This window comes from Felis catus, chromosome D4 (assembly GCF_018350175.1).
Source record: "Felis catus isolate Fca126 chromosome D4, F.catus_Fca126_mat1.0, whole genome shotgun sequence".
Taxonomy (NCBI): Eukaryota; Metazoa; Chordata; class Mammalia; order Carnivora; family Felidae; genus Felis; species Felis catus.
The window spans coordinates 80,071,428-80,087,733 of NC_058380.1; the positions used below are offsets into that span (position 1 = coordinate 80,071,428).

At 38.1% G+C, this 16,306-nt stretch overlaps 1 protein-coding gene across 1 annotated transcript in view; it reads right to left on the reverse strand.

Moving 5' to 3' along the window:
- Positions 1-333: 333 nt before the first annotated feature.
- LOC102902597 (complement C5-like) overlaps positions 334-16,306 on the reverse strand; it is a 41,472-nt gene continuing 25,499 nt past the window's right edge. The window contains exons 16-21 of the mRNA XM_019816453.2: positions 13,320-13,382; positions 10,642-10,836; positions 7,962-8,046; positions 5,967-6,040; positions 3,763-3,879; positions 334-530 (exon numbers count right to left, since the gene is read on the reverse strand). Coding sequence (XP_019672012.1) covers positions 3,794-3,879; positions 5,967-6,040; positions 7,962-8,046; positions 10,642-10,836; positions 13,320-13,382 — 503 coding nt within the window. The 3' untranslated portion in view covers positions 334-530; positions 3,763-3,793. The remainder of the gene's footprint in view (positions 531-3,762; positions 3,880-5,966; positions 6,041-7,961; positions 8,047-10,641; positions 10,837-13,319; positions 13,383-16,306) is intronic.

Genomic DNA, 16,306 nt, shown 5'->3' on the forward strand with positions numbered 1-16,306 from the left:
AGAAGTCTGATAGCAGGAATAATCTATAAAGGATGGAGAAGAGAAAGAGAGAAGAGAGAATTGAGATTTAGGTGTGCCTGCAGTCAACCATTCAACAAATGTTCACTGGGCACCTAAAATGTACCAGACAGTGGTTGGGGCAGCAATGGGGAACTAGACAGGATGTTCAAGGAACTTGGGGTCTAGTGTTGAAGACAGATCATCAAATGAACAGTTAAACCAAACTGTGATGAGCGTTATGACAGGGGAGCTACACAGGGCCAGAGAAAGAAAATGAGTTTATAATAATTAGAATTAGGTTCTGCTGTATATAACACACAATCAAAATCACTGTTGCCCAAATGAGATATATGTTTATTTCTTTCTCACATAAAAGAAGTCCAAGGCTGCAATGGCATTTCCATATGTCCTCAGAGGCAGGGGCCGTTATTTTTTTGTTCCACCATGCTATCAACTAGCTTCCATCTTCAGTGTTACCTCATGGTCCATGTTGGCTGCTGGAACTCCAGCCATTGTTTGTAGGATGAGGGCTGCAAAAAGGAAGGCAGAAAAGAGACCCCTCCCTGTTGAATCCACTTGCTTTGAGCAGCCTTCTCCAAAGTCCCAAACACACATTTCATGAAGAGACTTGGGAATAGGCTGTGCCCAACTTCAAGGGAAATGAAGGCCAGCTAAAATTCAGGTTTTGATAATAAGGAGGAAAGAAAGAATGAATTCCAGGTTAGTTAGCACTCGCTGACACAAGTGTTTTCATCTTTTGCGTTCCATATTCCTGAATATCAAAACATGATGCTGAATTCTAGCAGAACTCCCAAAGATTATTATTTTTGGCAATACAGAGTATTCTTTTGTAATGAAAGGCAGAATTCATAAATATATTTAAATATTTCATTTTAAGACCTTGAGCTTAGGGCGGGGGGGGAAGGTGAATTTTTCTGCCAGGAATGTACTCAACTAAGGAGATCTTTTCTCTGGCCATCAGTAGCCAGAGATGAGCAAACCACCACGAAGATACTCAAGGCAAGGGCAAGGACCCGGGGCCAAACAGTACAAATCAGGGTATCAGGTCAAGTTTGGTCAAGCATACCTTGTTATTACAAAATTATCTCAGTTGCAGAAAAAAGGAAATTTCTATATTGACAACAGTGGTAGGTGGTGTTTCGGAGTTTTTCTGTTTTGCTGCTTCAGCAGTCACTTCTTATTGCCATCTCAGTGCCCGCCACCTGGGTCAATGCTAGTAACTGTGGGCTGAATGAACACTGGCAATGAATTTGTCTCTGAGAGATTCCCTCTTTTTACTTGCTTTAATATGGAATGACTTGAAATCCATAACTTCAAGTTGCCATAGTATTTCAAAGGAGTCAAGGAGCTGAGTACAAACCTGAAGGTTTAGTTATGGTGCCAGAATTTGGGGTTGATGTCTAGGTTTGGATCTCTACTACAGGGCTTGCTCCAGGGCCCTCACTTCTAATAAAAGCATTAGAAATAAATTAGAAATAAAAGTGGGCGCCATAAATAAGAGCAGTTCACTGCTTTTGATTCATCCGTTTAATAACCTCTTTCTTTTTTTAGGTAACCATTTATTTAGTGGGTTTATAATTAGGACAGCCAATCAAAAGTGAGTGACCCCATTACTGTTTTTAAAATGGAAATCAATTCCCAAGTAAGGTTAAGTGTGCTTTTATTCTACTTGAGGCCTTAATTAAAAGCATAAATAATACACATAAATCTTGTGAATGCTGAACTCTGAAGGAAATGAAACTGAGCCTATTCCAATATATGAAGGAAGAAGTTAAGATCTATGTGAAGCCTCTGTCCAAAAGGCAATTAGCTGTCATTGCTGGCAGGTTACTCAAGCCAGTGAGAATTGTTACCAAATAATGCGTCTCATTGAGGCAAATCGTGCCACTGAAAAAGACTTCTATCTGAACTTTTCTTCAAATGCTTTTCGAACAAAAGTGAATCCAAATCTATGATTCTCTCAAATAATTAAAGTATTTAGAAGAATATAATTTATGAAGCATCCTTACTATGTCATCCTGTACATTTGTATTTATTTAAACATTCATTCTTGTCCAAGGTGTTTCACATCCATGATCTCATTTGGGCTTTACATCTCTAAACATGGTGGTTAGGATAAATGTTGAGTTCAGAGAAGCCAGGTGACTTGCTCAGGCTACACAGCCAAGTATGAGCCATTCCTGAGCTCGCATTGAGACCATGCGTTTGTTTGACAGTCGTGCACACGCTCTGGGCAGTCAAGTGCCGAGGATGCAATCACAGAGACAGTTGCTGCTGCTCTCAGGGAGCTTCAGTGAGTGGACTCGTGAATGAGTCTGCTGGGGTTGGGTCCTGGTTCTGCTACTCACTGTTTGACTTGCACAAATTAATCGCTGTGTGCCTCAGTTTCTCTATCCGTAAAGGGAGAACAAATGAAATATCTACTTCATAGGGTTATGGTGAAAATTAGGTAAATGAATTCTTGCAAAAAGCTTAGGATGGATCTGACCTTGATTAAGTCCTCAGTAAATGTTAGGTCGGATTAGTAGGAGAGACAGACATTAGCTATATAAGCATGCTTATGAGTGTAATGATAGACTTGAGATAAATAGAAAGGAAAGTAACAGTTCTATCAGGGCTTGGGGCTAATAGAAGGTTCCCCAAGAAAATGGCTCTCACTGGAACTCTGAAAGACAAACTGGTGTTAACTATATGGTCATTCCAGACTGAGATTTGGGGTTTTAATTCTTGGATTACATATTCATTTTTAAATATACTGCAACTCTTAGTACAATTTATTTAAGACCAATTTGTTGATCTAAAGCATATGGAATCAATTATTTTCTATAGTGAAAAGAACACAAGCCTAAAAGTCAAAAGACCAAAGTTCTAGGTTTAGGTCTGCCATCAACTCACTGTAAGACTGGGAAGGGTCCTTTAGTCTGCTTCTGGGAATAATTTAGAAGTGCAAAAGAATGTTTACCTCCAAGCCTACTAGGGTCTGGCCGCAATAAACTGTCCATGGTTTCCCCTTTCCATATGTATGCTGTTTTATCATCATAAAATACTCCAGTCGTTATTTCTACTTGTGAAAATCCTACCCATTCTCTGAGATCCATCCCAAATGTCCACAGTGATGTGGGGGTGGGACAGAGATGATTTTATCTGCCAATCCTCCTACTTTTACAGAGGAGGGGACTTCCACTGCCCTCCCCAACATTAGCTAGTACAAGAAGACTTTTCTTTGTTTTGAGGTGAAATTCATATAACATAAAATTAACCATTTTTAAGTGAACAATTCAGTGGTATTCAGTACATTCACAATATTATGCAATTACTACCTTTATCTAATTCCAAAATATTTTCATTGCTCAAAAACACAAAACAAAACAAAAAACAAAAAACCCTTACCCATCAGGCAGTTACTCCACATCTCTTGCAGCCCCCAACCCCACCACTGGCAACCACCAGTCTTGTGTTTCTGTGGATTAATTTAAGGAAGTCTTCCCTCAACTCCCACCATTCCCAACAAAAATATGACCTTATTCTCACCTAAACTTCCATTCCTTTTCTCTGGTGATACGTTAATTATATACAACTTGAGAGTCTCTCACTCCTTCCCCCTCACCCCAATCCTCCCTGATGTCAGATCCTTTTGCATTAAGGGCAGTGTTCGTGCCACATTAAAGTGAATTGTGTGTAGTGGATTTACCATCAGATTTCTCAGCCCTTGACTCTGGTGCCACATATTTACCTACTTACTTAGGAACTTTAGTGTGAAAAACTGTCCCTCTTAATTGACGATTGCCACATTGTTGTCTCCGACCAGGAAACTGTCTTTGTGCACCTGGAGCTGCAGCACATCAGCAACACACAGACCTGTGAGGGGTGACAGCGCACAGAAGCACATTAGGGGGCCCCCAGGGTACTTCTTCTTCTCCAAAATTCTTGTATTTTACTTGGAGGAAGAGAAAAAGATGATATTGAGTTTCCTTTTTTCCCCCCTATATTTCTCTCTTCTTCTTGAAAGTTCTACTTAGCGATGCTTATTTCTCGAATCAATTAATACTTAGTCTACCACCATGGGCCACTGTTCTAGCTAACGCAGATACAACAGTGAACAAGACAGGCAAAATCTTCCCTCTAGTCACGAAGACATAAACAATATGTGATAAACTATCAGGCAGTGACACATATAAAGAAGATAAGGTCTGGTACACAGGTTGGTCAGGGGAAGCCCGGAACCTGTGGCAGAGTGAGCCACGGGGCTATCTGGCGGGCAGGCCTTTGTCTTCAACATTCAAATAATGGCCATAAACAAAGAGGCCTTATTATGATTATTTGTAAAGTTAAAAAAGTACCCTTTTGGTTATAGGAAAAATCAAACTTATATAAACAGTAGAAAGAATGGCATAATGAACCTCCACGTTCCCACTACCCAGGTCAGTGATTCTTATCAACTCATGGCCAGTTTTGTTTCCTCTGTACCCATCTCTCCTGAACTTCCTGAAATATCTTGAAGCAAATCTCAGTATCACGTTATTTTCTCTGTCAGTATTTCAGCATATATCTCTCAAAGACAATAACTTCCGTTTTTTTAACCTCACTGTCAAAAACAATGAGAGTTTTTAGTATCATCAAATATCCACTCAGTGTTCACATTTGCACCATTAGTTTGTGAACTTCAGCCACCACCACCGCAACAAAACATTAGTAACTTCCATTAGCCTGAGAATCATTTCCTTAAGGCACTGGATAAAAATATTAAGTACACACGCACAACATTTTTTTAGGCACAGTCTGTTCAGCTCCAGGTATAGGCCTGAATGTTCTTAGCTTGCAATGACTGCTAAGTCAGGGAATGATGGCAATGCATCCTGGTGATTCATGTGCACTTTTCCCCCTAACACTTCAATATTTTTGGCCACCATGTAATAGGAGCTGAACACAAGTACATTACTCAGCTGAAAGCAGCCAGCAAACGAGGAACCGAGTACTATGACACAACGTCCACTTGCCCCACATATTTTCATCTTGGCTCCATTTGGCCATCAGCTTCCCCAGACGTCTACACATTTCTCCATAACTCAGCCACCACAGCCGTCCCTCACACAACCTTCTGTTTAGCTACCTTTACTTGTGTTCTTTTTAAAGATTAAGTACTGTATGTACTATAACATTTTCTGTTAGAATTTAATATCTTTGGAACTTTATCAGACTATTGTTCTTTTGTTGTTGTTGTTAGCACTCTGGTTACAAAATTGCATAGTTTTGTTTTGTTTTGTTTTGTTTTTTAGCAGTCTGTCTCCATCCTATTTTTCAGTGTAGCCAAAGACATTAATACATTATGGAAACCATTTAATGGGTGAAATATTGAATTATAAAAAATGAAATAACATTTTTTTTTAATTTGAGAGAGAGAGAAGGTGTGCACAAATGGGGGTGTGTGAGCTGGGAAAAGGGAGAGAGAGAGAAAAAAAAATCCCAGGTAGGCTCCACAGTCAGGCAGAGCCTGATGTGGGGCTTGATCTCACAACCCTGGAATCACGACCTGAGCTGAAATCAAGAGTCAGATGCTCAACCAACTGAGCCACCCAGGCACCCTTCAAATAAATATCCTTAAAAATAATTTACAAATGATATTGATTTGCACTGTTAACCCATAGTTTGAGGGAAAACTCAGTAATGAGTCCTGTTTTTATCCTCCACCTCAACCTCCCAGCAAATCATAACAGTTTTAGGAAAGTAGGAACTTGAAACTGTGGCTCATATAATGATGGCTTACAAAAACATTAAATGAACAAAATATGTTCAAAAACGTATAGATAAATCTTTTTCATACGAGCTTACAATGAGAGTCTAAAATATGCTATCGCCAAAGTTCTGGATAAACTGTCAATAAAATGATAAACATATTGCAATGAATAAACTGCTCCTTAATTCAGTATATCATACTAGCTGTTTACCTTGATTTGAGATGCCAACACCTTGAATTTCCCAGGTAGTTAGAGAATCAGGTAGCGTCAACTCTATCTGATGCCTAGAAAATAAAATATTTCACAGCTATCACACACAGGTGAGCCTTAGTTAACCTGGAACCAATTTAACATGGTCTATTAATCAGAAATGTTTACAGTTTTCACATATGGGCTCTTGAAGCAAATCACAAGAAAACAAAGTTAAATCAGTGACCATAGGTGGGGAGAAAGTCAAGAAAAGAACAAAGGACAACAAGGGACTCCTACATTCTCAGGATAATTGCCTATACACCAATTAAGTTGAAATATATGAAATTGCTGTGTGGGTCAAGAATGTTTGGTTACAGGCATATACATATGGTTTGGCATAGATTGAATGTTTGCATCCCCCCCCTAAATTCATACGTTGAAATATAATCCCCAGTGTGATGGCATTTAGACGGGAGATCTTTGGGAAGTGTTCAGGTCGTGAGGGTGGAGCCCTCATGAACTGAATTAGTGTCCTTACAGAAGAGGTCCTGGGGAATTCCCTCATTCCTTCTGTCATGGCTATCCGTGAACCAGAAAGTGGGCTCTCACTGAACATTAAATCTGCCAGTGCCTTGATCTTGGACTTCTCAGCCTCCATAACTATGAGAAATAAATGTCTTGTTTATAAGCCACCCAGTCAGTGGTTTTCTGTTATAGCAGCCCAGATGGATTAAGACATGGTTCAACATACTCCCATGTTTTGTTTTCATTGCCCTACTTTTATAAACTGAAAGGGCTGTGATAAGTTATCAAATTAAAATTATATTATTTTCAGTGAACTCTACTTTTAAGGAAAGTAGAGTAATCAAAAACAATTGAAACAAAAAGGAATTTTCAGAATATCAAAGTCCATTTAGTCTAAACAGTACATTTCCTAAGTGCCTATCACGTGCATGGCACAGTCCTAAGACTAAATACAGGGATAAGTAACAAGCTGTCTGCCTCAAATAACTTATTCTAGAAGAGGAGAGAAATATGTAAACAAATACATGATCACAGAGGTAATAAGGGCTTCAATACAAGCATGTACAAACTACAGTAAGAACGCAGAGAGGTAAGTATTTAATTCTTCGGGGGCCACTTTCTGGTGAACCCAGTGTCTGAGTTGGTTGTCAAATGTGAAATGCCTTTTGTTAGGAGTGGAGGGTTAAGAAAGAGGATTTCCAGGAAAAGGTAAGAAAACTGCACAGACCAAGTACTGCTGGAGCACAGAGGGCACAATAAAGGATAGTGGCAAGGGCTGCTGGGAGATGGGCTGGAGCCATTGGCAAGAGCAGTGGATGAGAGGGTCTTAATCTACATTGATTTTGCCTGATGGGTCATGGAGAAATGGTTTTAGGTGGGGAAATGGCATGATCAGATTTGGATTTTAACATAATCACATGGGTGGCTGTGCTTAGAGAGTGAATCAGAGAAGTGGATAGAGCTGGAATCAGGGAGAGTAAAGGAGGCTGTTGGACATCAGGCAAGTCATGATAACTGAAGAAAAACTGATCATTTCTCAAACCTTATGGATAATCGGTTATTTACAGCGTGTGTTTATAATACAAGGAAAATATTGCCTTCTCTTATTTGTTATGTAGATAAATAGCATTGGAAATACATACCTAAATGGATGATATACATTGTTGGTGTGTTTGTTACACACCAGAGTCTGTTTAGAAGTACTGAAACAACTACACAGAAGTATAATGCCCAGATATCACCCCAAACTACATGCTCAGTATAAGTTCAAGGTAAGTGAAATGGCATTCTTCTACAAAGATCAGTGCTCAGTTAACCCTGCTACTGAGGGAAAAACCAGCCCAAGAGCCAACCAAATTAACCTTGATCAAATGTCAGTGCTATCTTTAATAATCAAAGAAACCCTCTGAAGATTGACAGACCACTTATATATCATATTTGAATATTTTTTAAAATTCCTAAGGAAAAGACAATAAAATCTTAGAATACCTTTTAGAGACATGATGTACTTCCCATAACCTGTTTTCTGAAAAAGTGCTTCTTTCAAACATTATCGGGTACCTGCTTGGTGCATCTAAATTAAAAATATGAAAACACAGGGTAAACATAACATACAATAGAGTTACATGTTAAAGCATGATGGCTAACTTTAAATTAAATATTTTAATGAATTTGATCAAACATTTAATTTTTGTAATATCAAAATAGGAAAATAAAATCCTCGATTTAAGGTGTCTAATATGCATTACATGCAAAAAGCAAAATACAGAATAGTAACCTCCCATAGGTATAAAACAAAATGTTATACAGAGATACAGCTACAGGTGTAGACATAAATATTTACATAGGCAGAGAAAATTTCTGGAAAGATAAAAAATTTTAAACAATGGCAATGTCTTAGAAAGCAGGTAGTACAGGGGTCAGGAATTTTTACCTTGTACTTCACACTCTTCTATTACTGTATTGTTTTTGTAATGAAAACTAGTGCAAATTTTTAATAAAAGGGTAAAGAAGGATGTGCCAAAGCAAATCAACAAAAGACAAGAAAGGATATAAAGAAACAATAAGGAAGCATATTCAATAGAAAATATAAGAGAACATGAATAAGTATAAACTCAACAACCTTGAGTGGGCTTAAAACATCTCATTAAAAGTTAGACATTCTCAAAACAGGTTAAGAAAAGAAAACTTATCTAGAAACAGATTTAAAAGCTATACAACAGCACCAAGTGATAGAGAAAAGTTTAAAATAAAGGGATAGAAAACCATATACAGGCCAAATACTGACAAAAGATAAGCTAGTAGTTAAATAATAACTTCTGATAAAACAGAATTCAGAACAATTTAAATGGGGTAAAAAAATATTTTATGTGGATAGAGTTACATTTTGCTAAAAAGAAGAGGTAGGCATAAACTATGTACTTAAGAACACAGCTTTGAAGTACATACAGCAAAAACTAAAAAATACAAGGAGACACCTGAATCAATAATTCATATGAAAAATAAATGTAGTTAACTTACAAAGTTAGAAAAAGAACAATAAAACAAAAAAAAAGTAGAAGGTAGAGATTAATGGACCGTATAAAACAGAAAACAATTATAGACGTAATCAACAAAACTAAAAAATTGTTTCTTTAAAAAGATCAATATAATAGAGAAAGCTCTGGCAAGTTTGAGAAGAAAAGAGGACATGAATTAACATGGAAGGCATTATGCTAAGTAAAATAAATTAGGCTAAGAAGGACAAATATCATATGATTCCACTCATAAATGAAATCTAAACAAAACAAAAACAAAACAGTAAGCAAACAAAAAGCAGGATCAGACCTATAAACACAGAGAACAAACTGATGGTTGCCAGAGGGAAAGGAAGTAAGGAGTTAGAAAAAATGGGTGAAGGGGAGAGGGAGGTACAGGCCTCTCCAGACAGGCAATGAATAAGTCATGGGAACACAAGGCAGAGCATAAGGAAAACAGTCCACTGACAGAGGTTCTTTTAATGTTTATTCTTAAATATTTTGTTGATTTTCCTGTAAATTTTATTATTTGGCTTTTTTAAGCCTATAGGTTATATTACTTTCATATATTTTTTAACTAACAAAAATATTTCAATCATATGCATTCATAAGTTTAGAAAGATTTCCCAGCAATATCACTATTATTGAAGATTTAAGATAAATTTTATATTTTAAAATATTTTTCAGAGCTTACTTGTTTATACACTTTTATAAGTTCATGGAAAGGCACAAGGAAGTTATTAAATCCTTTTTTTAAAAAAAGTTATTTAACAAGGAAAAAAATTGTAAGTATGAGAGGTAGTAGATGTTAACTGAACTTACTGTGGTAAACATTTCACAATATATACATAATCCAAATGATTACGTTGTATACCTTAAACTTACACAATGTTATATGCCCATTATATCTCAATAAAATTGGAAAAAAACTAAAAATAAATAATTTAAAAGTTACTGACTTTTTAAAGCACCAGATTAAACAAACATTGCAATATTTTTCTTAATTATGATCATGCCTTAACTTGCATGATCTGCACAGTAGGGCAGTTAAGTAGAATTCAGATGAAACCAAGGAAAATAGGTGGAAAAGGTTATTAAAATTAAACAAAATTTTAATAAGTTGTACTCATCAGATTTTCCACGAAACCATTTGAAATTGAAGTAAAGGAAACTCTTTTCTGTATATACTTACTGGGATTTCTTCTACTTCTAAAATTTCTTATTGGTTATGCTTTGTGGCAGAATCAATAATGATATTTTGATTCTTCAAAGTCTACTATTGTCTTTTTGCAAGATTTTAAGCATCATGTGTGGTCAATGATGTGTGTACAAAATGAGTATCACAGAATCAGTCAAATATTTCCATTTCACAAACTAGCTCTTAGAGGATAAATAACGACCTGCAAACGCTACACACTGAGTTAGTGAGAAAGCTGGTCAGTGGGACTAGTGGGACTAGTGGGACTAGTGGTATCCAAACTAGTATTATTGCCACTGACCACTCTGTTTTTTTCAAGCCAAATTGGCAGGAGTTCATACTTCATCTTTTCCACATTAAGCCAAATTTGGAAGTACTTCTTCCAATGGCAGCACAGACTCTGCTTGGCACCCTCTTACTGTACTGCACACAAAACAGGAGCGCTTACACATACCATCCCTTCCAATCATTACATGGATGTAAGACGACTCCTCCCGCAGTTGATTTGCCAGCTCACAGCACTGAGAGAAAGCTCTGGAACAACGTGGGCCAAGGGTAATCTTTGCAGCTCTCTGCTCACAGCTCTCCTCGCTTTTAAAGGCTCCGTCGTAACAGCACTTCTGGATCAATGGGTGTTTGAACGTGGATGCTGAGATAATACAACTGCTCTTAGTCAAGTACAGATTCAAAATCTTGGGGCTAGACTTACAGGCTCTGGTTCATCTTCCTCCCTGGTACCCCCGGCTCCACCCCCTCCAGCACCAATGGTCAACCAGCCCCTGCTGGAACAGCTATCAGAATGGGAAGCTGCTTCCTCTCCAGGCAACCTGTTCCATTTCAGAGAGCTCTAATTGCTGAAAAACTCTTCCTGACATCTTCTAAATGAAACTCTCACTCCTATTTCTTTATAGGTACTCATGGAATTAATCCTCTTGTGCAGCAAAAGTCACATAACCACCACTTCCTTGAATATTTGAAGACAGTCATCATGACTACCTAAATCTCACCCTTTCTCCAGTAAACATCCCTGAGGCTTTTTTATTTGGACCATGTTTTCACAGGATATGGTTTCAAAGCCCTTGTACAGTCACTCTCCCCTGGACACGCACTTGGCCAAGAAGGTCAAGCCAGCCAGCACAAAGTCTGAGTGAGTGAATAGAAGAGTAAGAACTTTCACTGAGGTTGCCCTCCTGTTTTCTCAAAAACCTCTGAAAGGGACCTTAGACTTGGTCATGTCTTCTCTGTCATTTAGAAAGGAAGAAATAATAGAACAGATAGGGGAAGAGACTTGTCCCAGTGGGTGTAGCTGCTAAGAGGCAGAGCCGGGTCTGGAGCTAAGAGGCAGCATCATGTAGTGAAAAGGCCACTGGGCCACAGAATAGAAGCTCTGACACTTGTGGCTGCCCCACCTCTTCCAGTCATCTGGACTTTGCAACACAGTTCAGTTTTCAGAAACTCATTTTGCCATCATTAAATGATTATAGTTTCTGCCTAGCCTAGGTCAGAGTGTGGCTTTGGTGAGAAAGAGCTTTAAAAAGAATAAAGCACTGGGGCACCTGGGTGGCTCATTTGGTTAAGTATCTGACTTTGGCTCAGATCATGATCTCGCGGTTCGTGGGTTTGAGCCCTGCATCAGGCTGTGTGCTGACAGCTCAGAGCCTGGAGCCTACTTTGGATTCTGTGTCTCCCCCTCTCTGTACCCTGCTCATTTTCTCTCTCTCTCTCTCACTTAAAAATAAATAGGCATCAAAAAATTTAAAGCAATAAAAAATAAAAAGAATAAAGCATTAAACATTAGTTCCTCCTAAGCTAAGTGCTTTACCTGTACGATCTCATTCAATTGTCCTAAGAGCAGAGCAGAGAGAAATTATCTCCATTTAACTTGGCAAATATCACTTAGCTGTAAGTAGTAAGCTGAGACCCAAACCTGGTCTCTAATTCTAAAAACATTGTTTTATGTGATGCCTTCTAAATATGCTTTTGTGGCAAATCCCTGCTGGAAATGGGGGGGCGCTTTATAATAATGTTATTATCATCATTATTCTACTAATAATATTATCGTCATTATTATTAATGACATATACTAATGACAATATTATCATCGTTATTATTAAAGCACAATATCTGTAACTCCTTGACATTATTGATAGTATAACTAAAATGTAAGTGCTATATTAAAATCAGTTCTCTCTGTCTCAAAAATAAATAAATGTTAAAAAAAAATTTAAAAAAAGGGGCGCCTGGGTGGCTCAGTCGGTTGAGCGTCTGGCTTCAGCTCAGGTCACGATCTCGCGGTCCGTGAGTTCGAGCCCCGTGTCAGGCTCTGGGCTGATGGCTCAGAGCCTGGAGCCTGCTTCCGATTCTGTGTCTCCCTCTCTCTCTGCCCCTCCCCCATTCATGCTCTGTCTCTCTCTGTCCCAAAAATAAATAAATGTTTAAAAAAAATTTTTTTTAAATCAGTTCTTTCACACGCATCTTCCAAGTGACCCGGACAGGTTCTGAACATCCAAAGGATAGAAGTAGTGCCCAGCAGAGCACAGCAGTCACTAGTGTAGTGGGCTCTGCTGTCAATCTGACCTATGCCACTCACTAGCCCAAGATGTTGGACATGTTACTTATTATTAAATTCTCTGGGCCTTGATGATTTCATCTGGAAAATGGAGGTAACAAGAGTACCTACTGCATGAGATTGGTGTGAGTGTTCAAGGAGAAAATCTGATTATGAGGCATCCACAGTGCCTGGCATGTAGTAAGTTCTCAATTAGCATTAGCTATTATTTCAACCTAAAGTTCATCAGACCTAGACTTGTGAGAATGTGGGGGGAAGCTACACATTTAACTGCTGCACCAGCTACTCTGAGAGAGAGGAAGATCTATGAGACAATTAGAAAGCAACTCTATCATCACTATAGAGAATGGCTATGGTGGTGACCTATTTCTTTTAAGTTAAGACTCTGCGAAGTAAATGTGTGTTAATTTAACCAGTTTGCTTCACTCCTATAAAGAGCAAAAGCTGGGTGTGCCTACAGATCTTTTAATCTGGTCTACATCAATTAGCTAGAATGAGAAAATGTAGCAGATCCTGGATCACTTCATCATAACCTCTGAAAACAACATGAAACTTTGGAGTACCTAGACTTTCTATTTTCTCTTTTAATTCTCTTCTTGATCTGGGAATTTTCTCCAACAATCCACCTGTTAAAAAAACAGAGAGAGAGAGAGAGAACATACCTCAGAATAAATGCTTCCATCAGATTATCTAAATTACCAGTTCACAGAATGGAATGTGTATATTTTATCAGAGATCTGTTCTATTTCCCACAACAATTCTGATCTGTATACCCATAAAACAGAGATGTACAAGAGTAGAGTAAGCATATTTTTTGGTAGCACTATTATTATTTGTTCTTTGCTAAAGTATGACCTCAAGAAGCTCAAACATAAGACAGAAAGTATCAAATACACACATTTTTAAGGTGTTTGGTCATCTGTTTAGTGAGTGTTTAGTGAGTGCCTTTTGTCTCCCAGTTAGGAAACAACAAAAATCAGTAAAATCCTGTCCCTATCCTGGATATCACAAAAATCTAAAGACACGAAATATGGTGGCACAAAGACAGACACTCAGATCAATGGAATAGAGAGCCCAGAAATGGACCCACAAACGTATGGCCAACGAGTCTTTGACAAAGCAGGAAAGAATATCCAATGGAATAAAGACAGTCTATTCAGCAAGTAGTGCTGGGAAAACTGGACAGCGACGTGCAGAAGAATGAACCTAGACTACTTTCTTACACCATACACAAAAATAAACTCAAAATGGATGAAAGACCTAAATGTAAGGAAGCCATCAAAATCCTTGAGGAGAAAGCAGGCAAAAACCTCTTTGATCTTGGCCGCAGCAACTTTTTACGCAACATGTCTCCAGAGGCAAGGGAAACAAAAGCAAAAATGAACTATTGGGACCTCATCAAAATAAAAAGTTTCTGCACAGCAAAGAAAACAATCAGCAAAACTAAAAGGCAACAACAGAATGGGAGAAGATATTTGCAAACTACATATCAGATAAAGGGTTAGTATCCAAAATCTATAAAGAACTTATCAAACTCAACACCCAAAAAACAAATAATCCAGTGAAGAAATGGGCAAAAGACATGAATAGACACTTCTCCAAAGAAGACATCCAGATGGCCAACTGACACATGAAAAAATGCTCCACATCACTCATCATCAGGGAAATACAAATCAAAACCACAATGAGATACCACCTTACACCTGTCAGAATGGCTAACGTTAACAACTCAGGCAACAACAGATGTTGGTGAGGATGTGGAGAAAGAAGATCTCTTTTGCATTGTTGGTGGGAATGCAAGCTGGTGCAGCCACTCTGGAAAACAGTATGGTGGTTCCTCAAAAAATTAAAAATAGAACTACCCTACGACCCAGCAATTGCACTACTAGGTATTTATCCAAGGGATACAGGGATGCTGTTTCGAAGGGGCACATGCACCCCAATGTTTATAGCAGCACTATCAACAATACCCAATGTATGTAAAGAGCCCAAATGTCCATCGATGTATGAATGGATAAAGAAGGTGCAGTATATACACACAACGGAGTATTACTTGGCAATCAAAAAGAATGAAATCTTGCCATTTGCAACTATGTGGATGGAACTAGACGGTATTATGCTAAGCAAAATTAGTTACTCAGAGAAAGACAAACATCATATGACTTCACTCATATGAGGACTTTAAGACACAGAACAGATGAACATAAGGGAAGGGAAGCAAAAATAACATAAAAACAAGGAGGGGGACAAAACATAAGAGACTTAAATATGGAGAACAAACAGAGGGTTACTGGAGGGGTTGTGGGAGGGGGGAAGGGCTAAATGGGTAAGGGGCATTAAGGAATCTACTCCTGAAATCATTGTTGCACTATATGTTAACTAATTGATATAAATTTAAAAAATAAAATTAAAATTAAAAAAGAATTAAAGAAGAAAGACATGAAATAGGGATTTCATTCTATTAATATTATAATGTCAGACTACTATTAGGTGCTGAATTCAGTTTTCCTCCACAAATTCATGTTAAAGTCCTAACCCACTGTACCTCAAAATATTTGGAGATGAGGTTTTTAAAGAGGTATTTAAAGTTAAATTAGGTCATTGGGTGGGCCTTAATCCAATATCGGGTGGGTCCATATAAGAAGAGATTAGAACACAGATACATACAGAAGAAAGACTGTGTGAGGACTCAGGGAGAAAGTGGCCATGTGTAACCCAAGGAGAGAAGGCTTAGAAGAAATCTATCCTACTGACACCTTGACCTTGAACTTCTAGTCTCTAAAAACTGTGGGGAAAGAGTTTCTGTTGTTTAACCCACCCAGTCTGTACTACTTTGTTTTGACAACCCTAGCAAATTAGCACAGGGGGAGAGGTCATTCTCCAAGGCCAGCTTGGGAATGGGGTTGGAAGAAAAGGTGAAGCTTGAGCTTTTATGGAAAATGATAGGAGAAAGGCATGCCAGGCAGTGGTTTGACAGAACAAGACCCCCTCTAAGGTGCTCCCCAAAAAGACAAGTGAGGTCTGATCACAGGGCCCTAAAGCAATGCAAGAAAGGAAAAGATCTGGAAGCAGTTTAATCTGACCTAAGACAGACTCTCTTTCTTAGAGGGACTTGGATGCTGGTGGGGGGGGGGGGGTTCATGCAGAGTGCTGATAAGCTTATCAGAAATGTGTTGTGGGAGTAAAGGATGGAAAAAGATATCCCATGCAAATGGTAATCAAAAGAGAGCAAGGGCAGCTATACTTAGACAAAATAGACTAAGTCAAAATTGTCACAAGAGACAAAGAAGGATATTATATAACGATAAATAAAGTCAATCTACAGGAATATATAACAACTAAATATGCATTTAACATCAGAACACCTAAATATATAAAGCAAATATTGACAGAACTGAAGGGAGAAATAGGCAGCAATATAGTAATAGGAGGAGACTTCAGTATCACACTTTCAATAATGGGTAGAACATCCAGACAGAAAATCAATAAGGAAACAGAGGACTTAAACAACACTATAGACCAAATAGACCTAACAAACATATACAGAGCA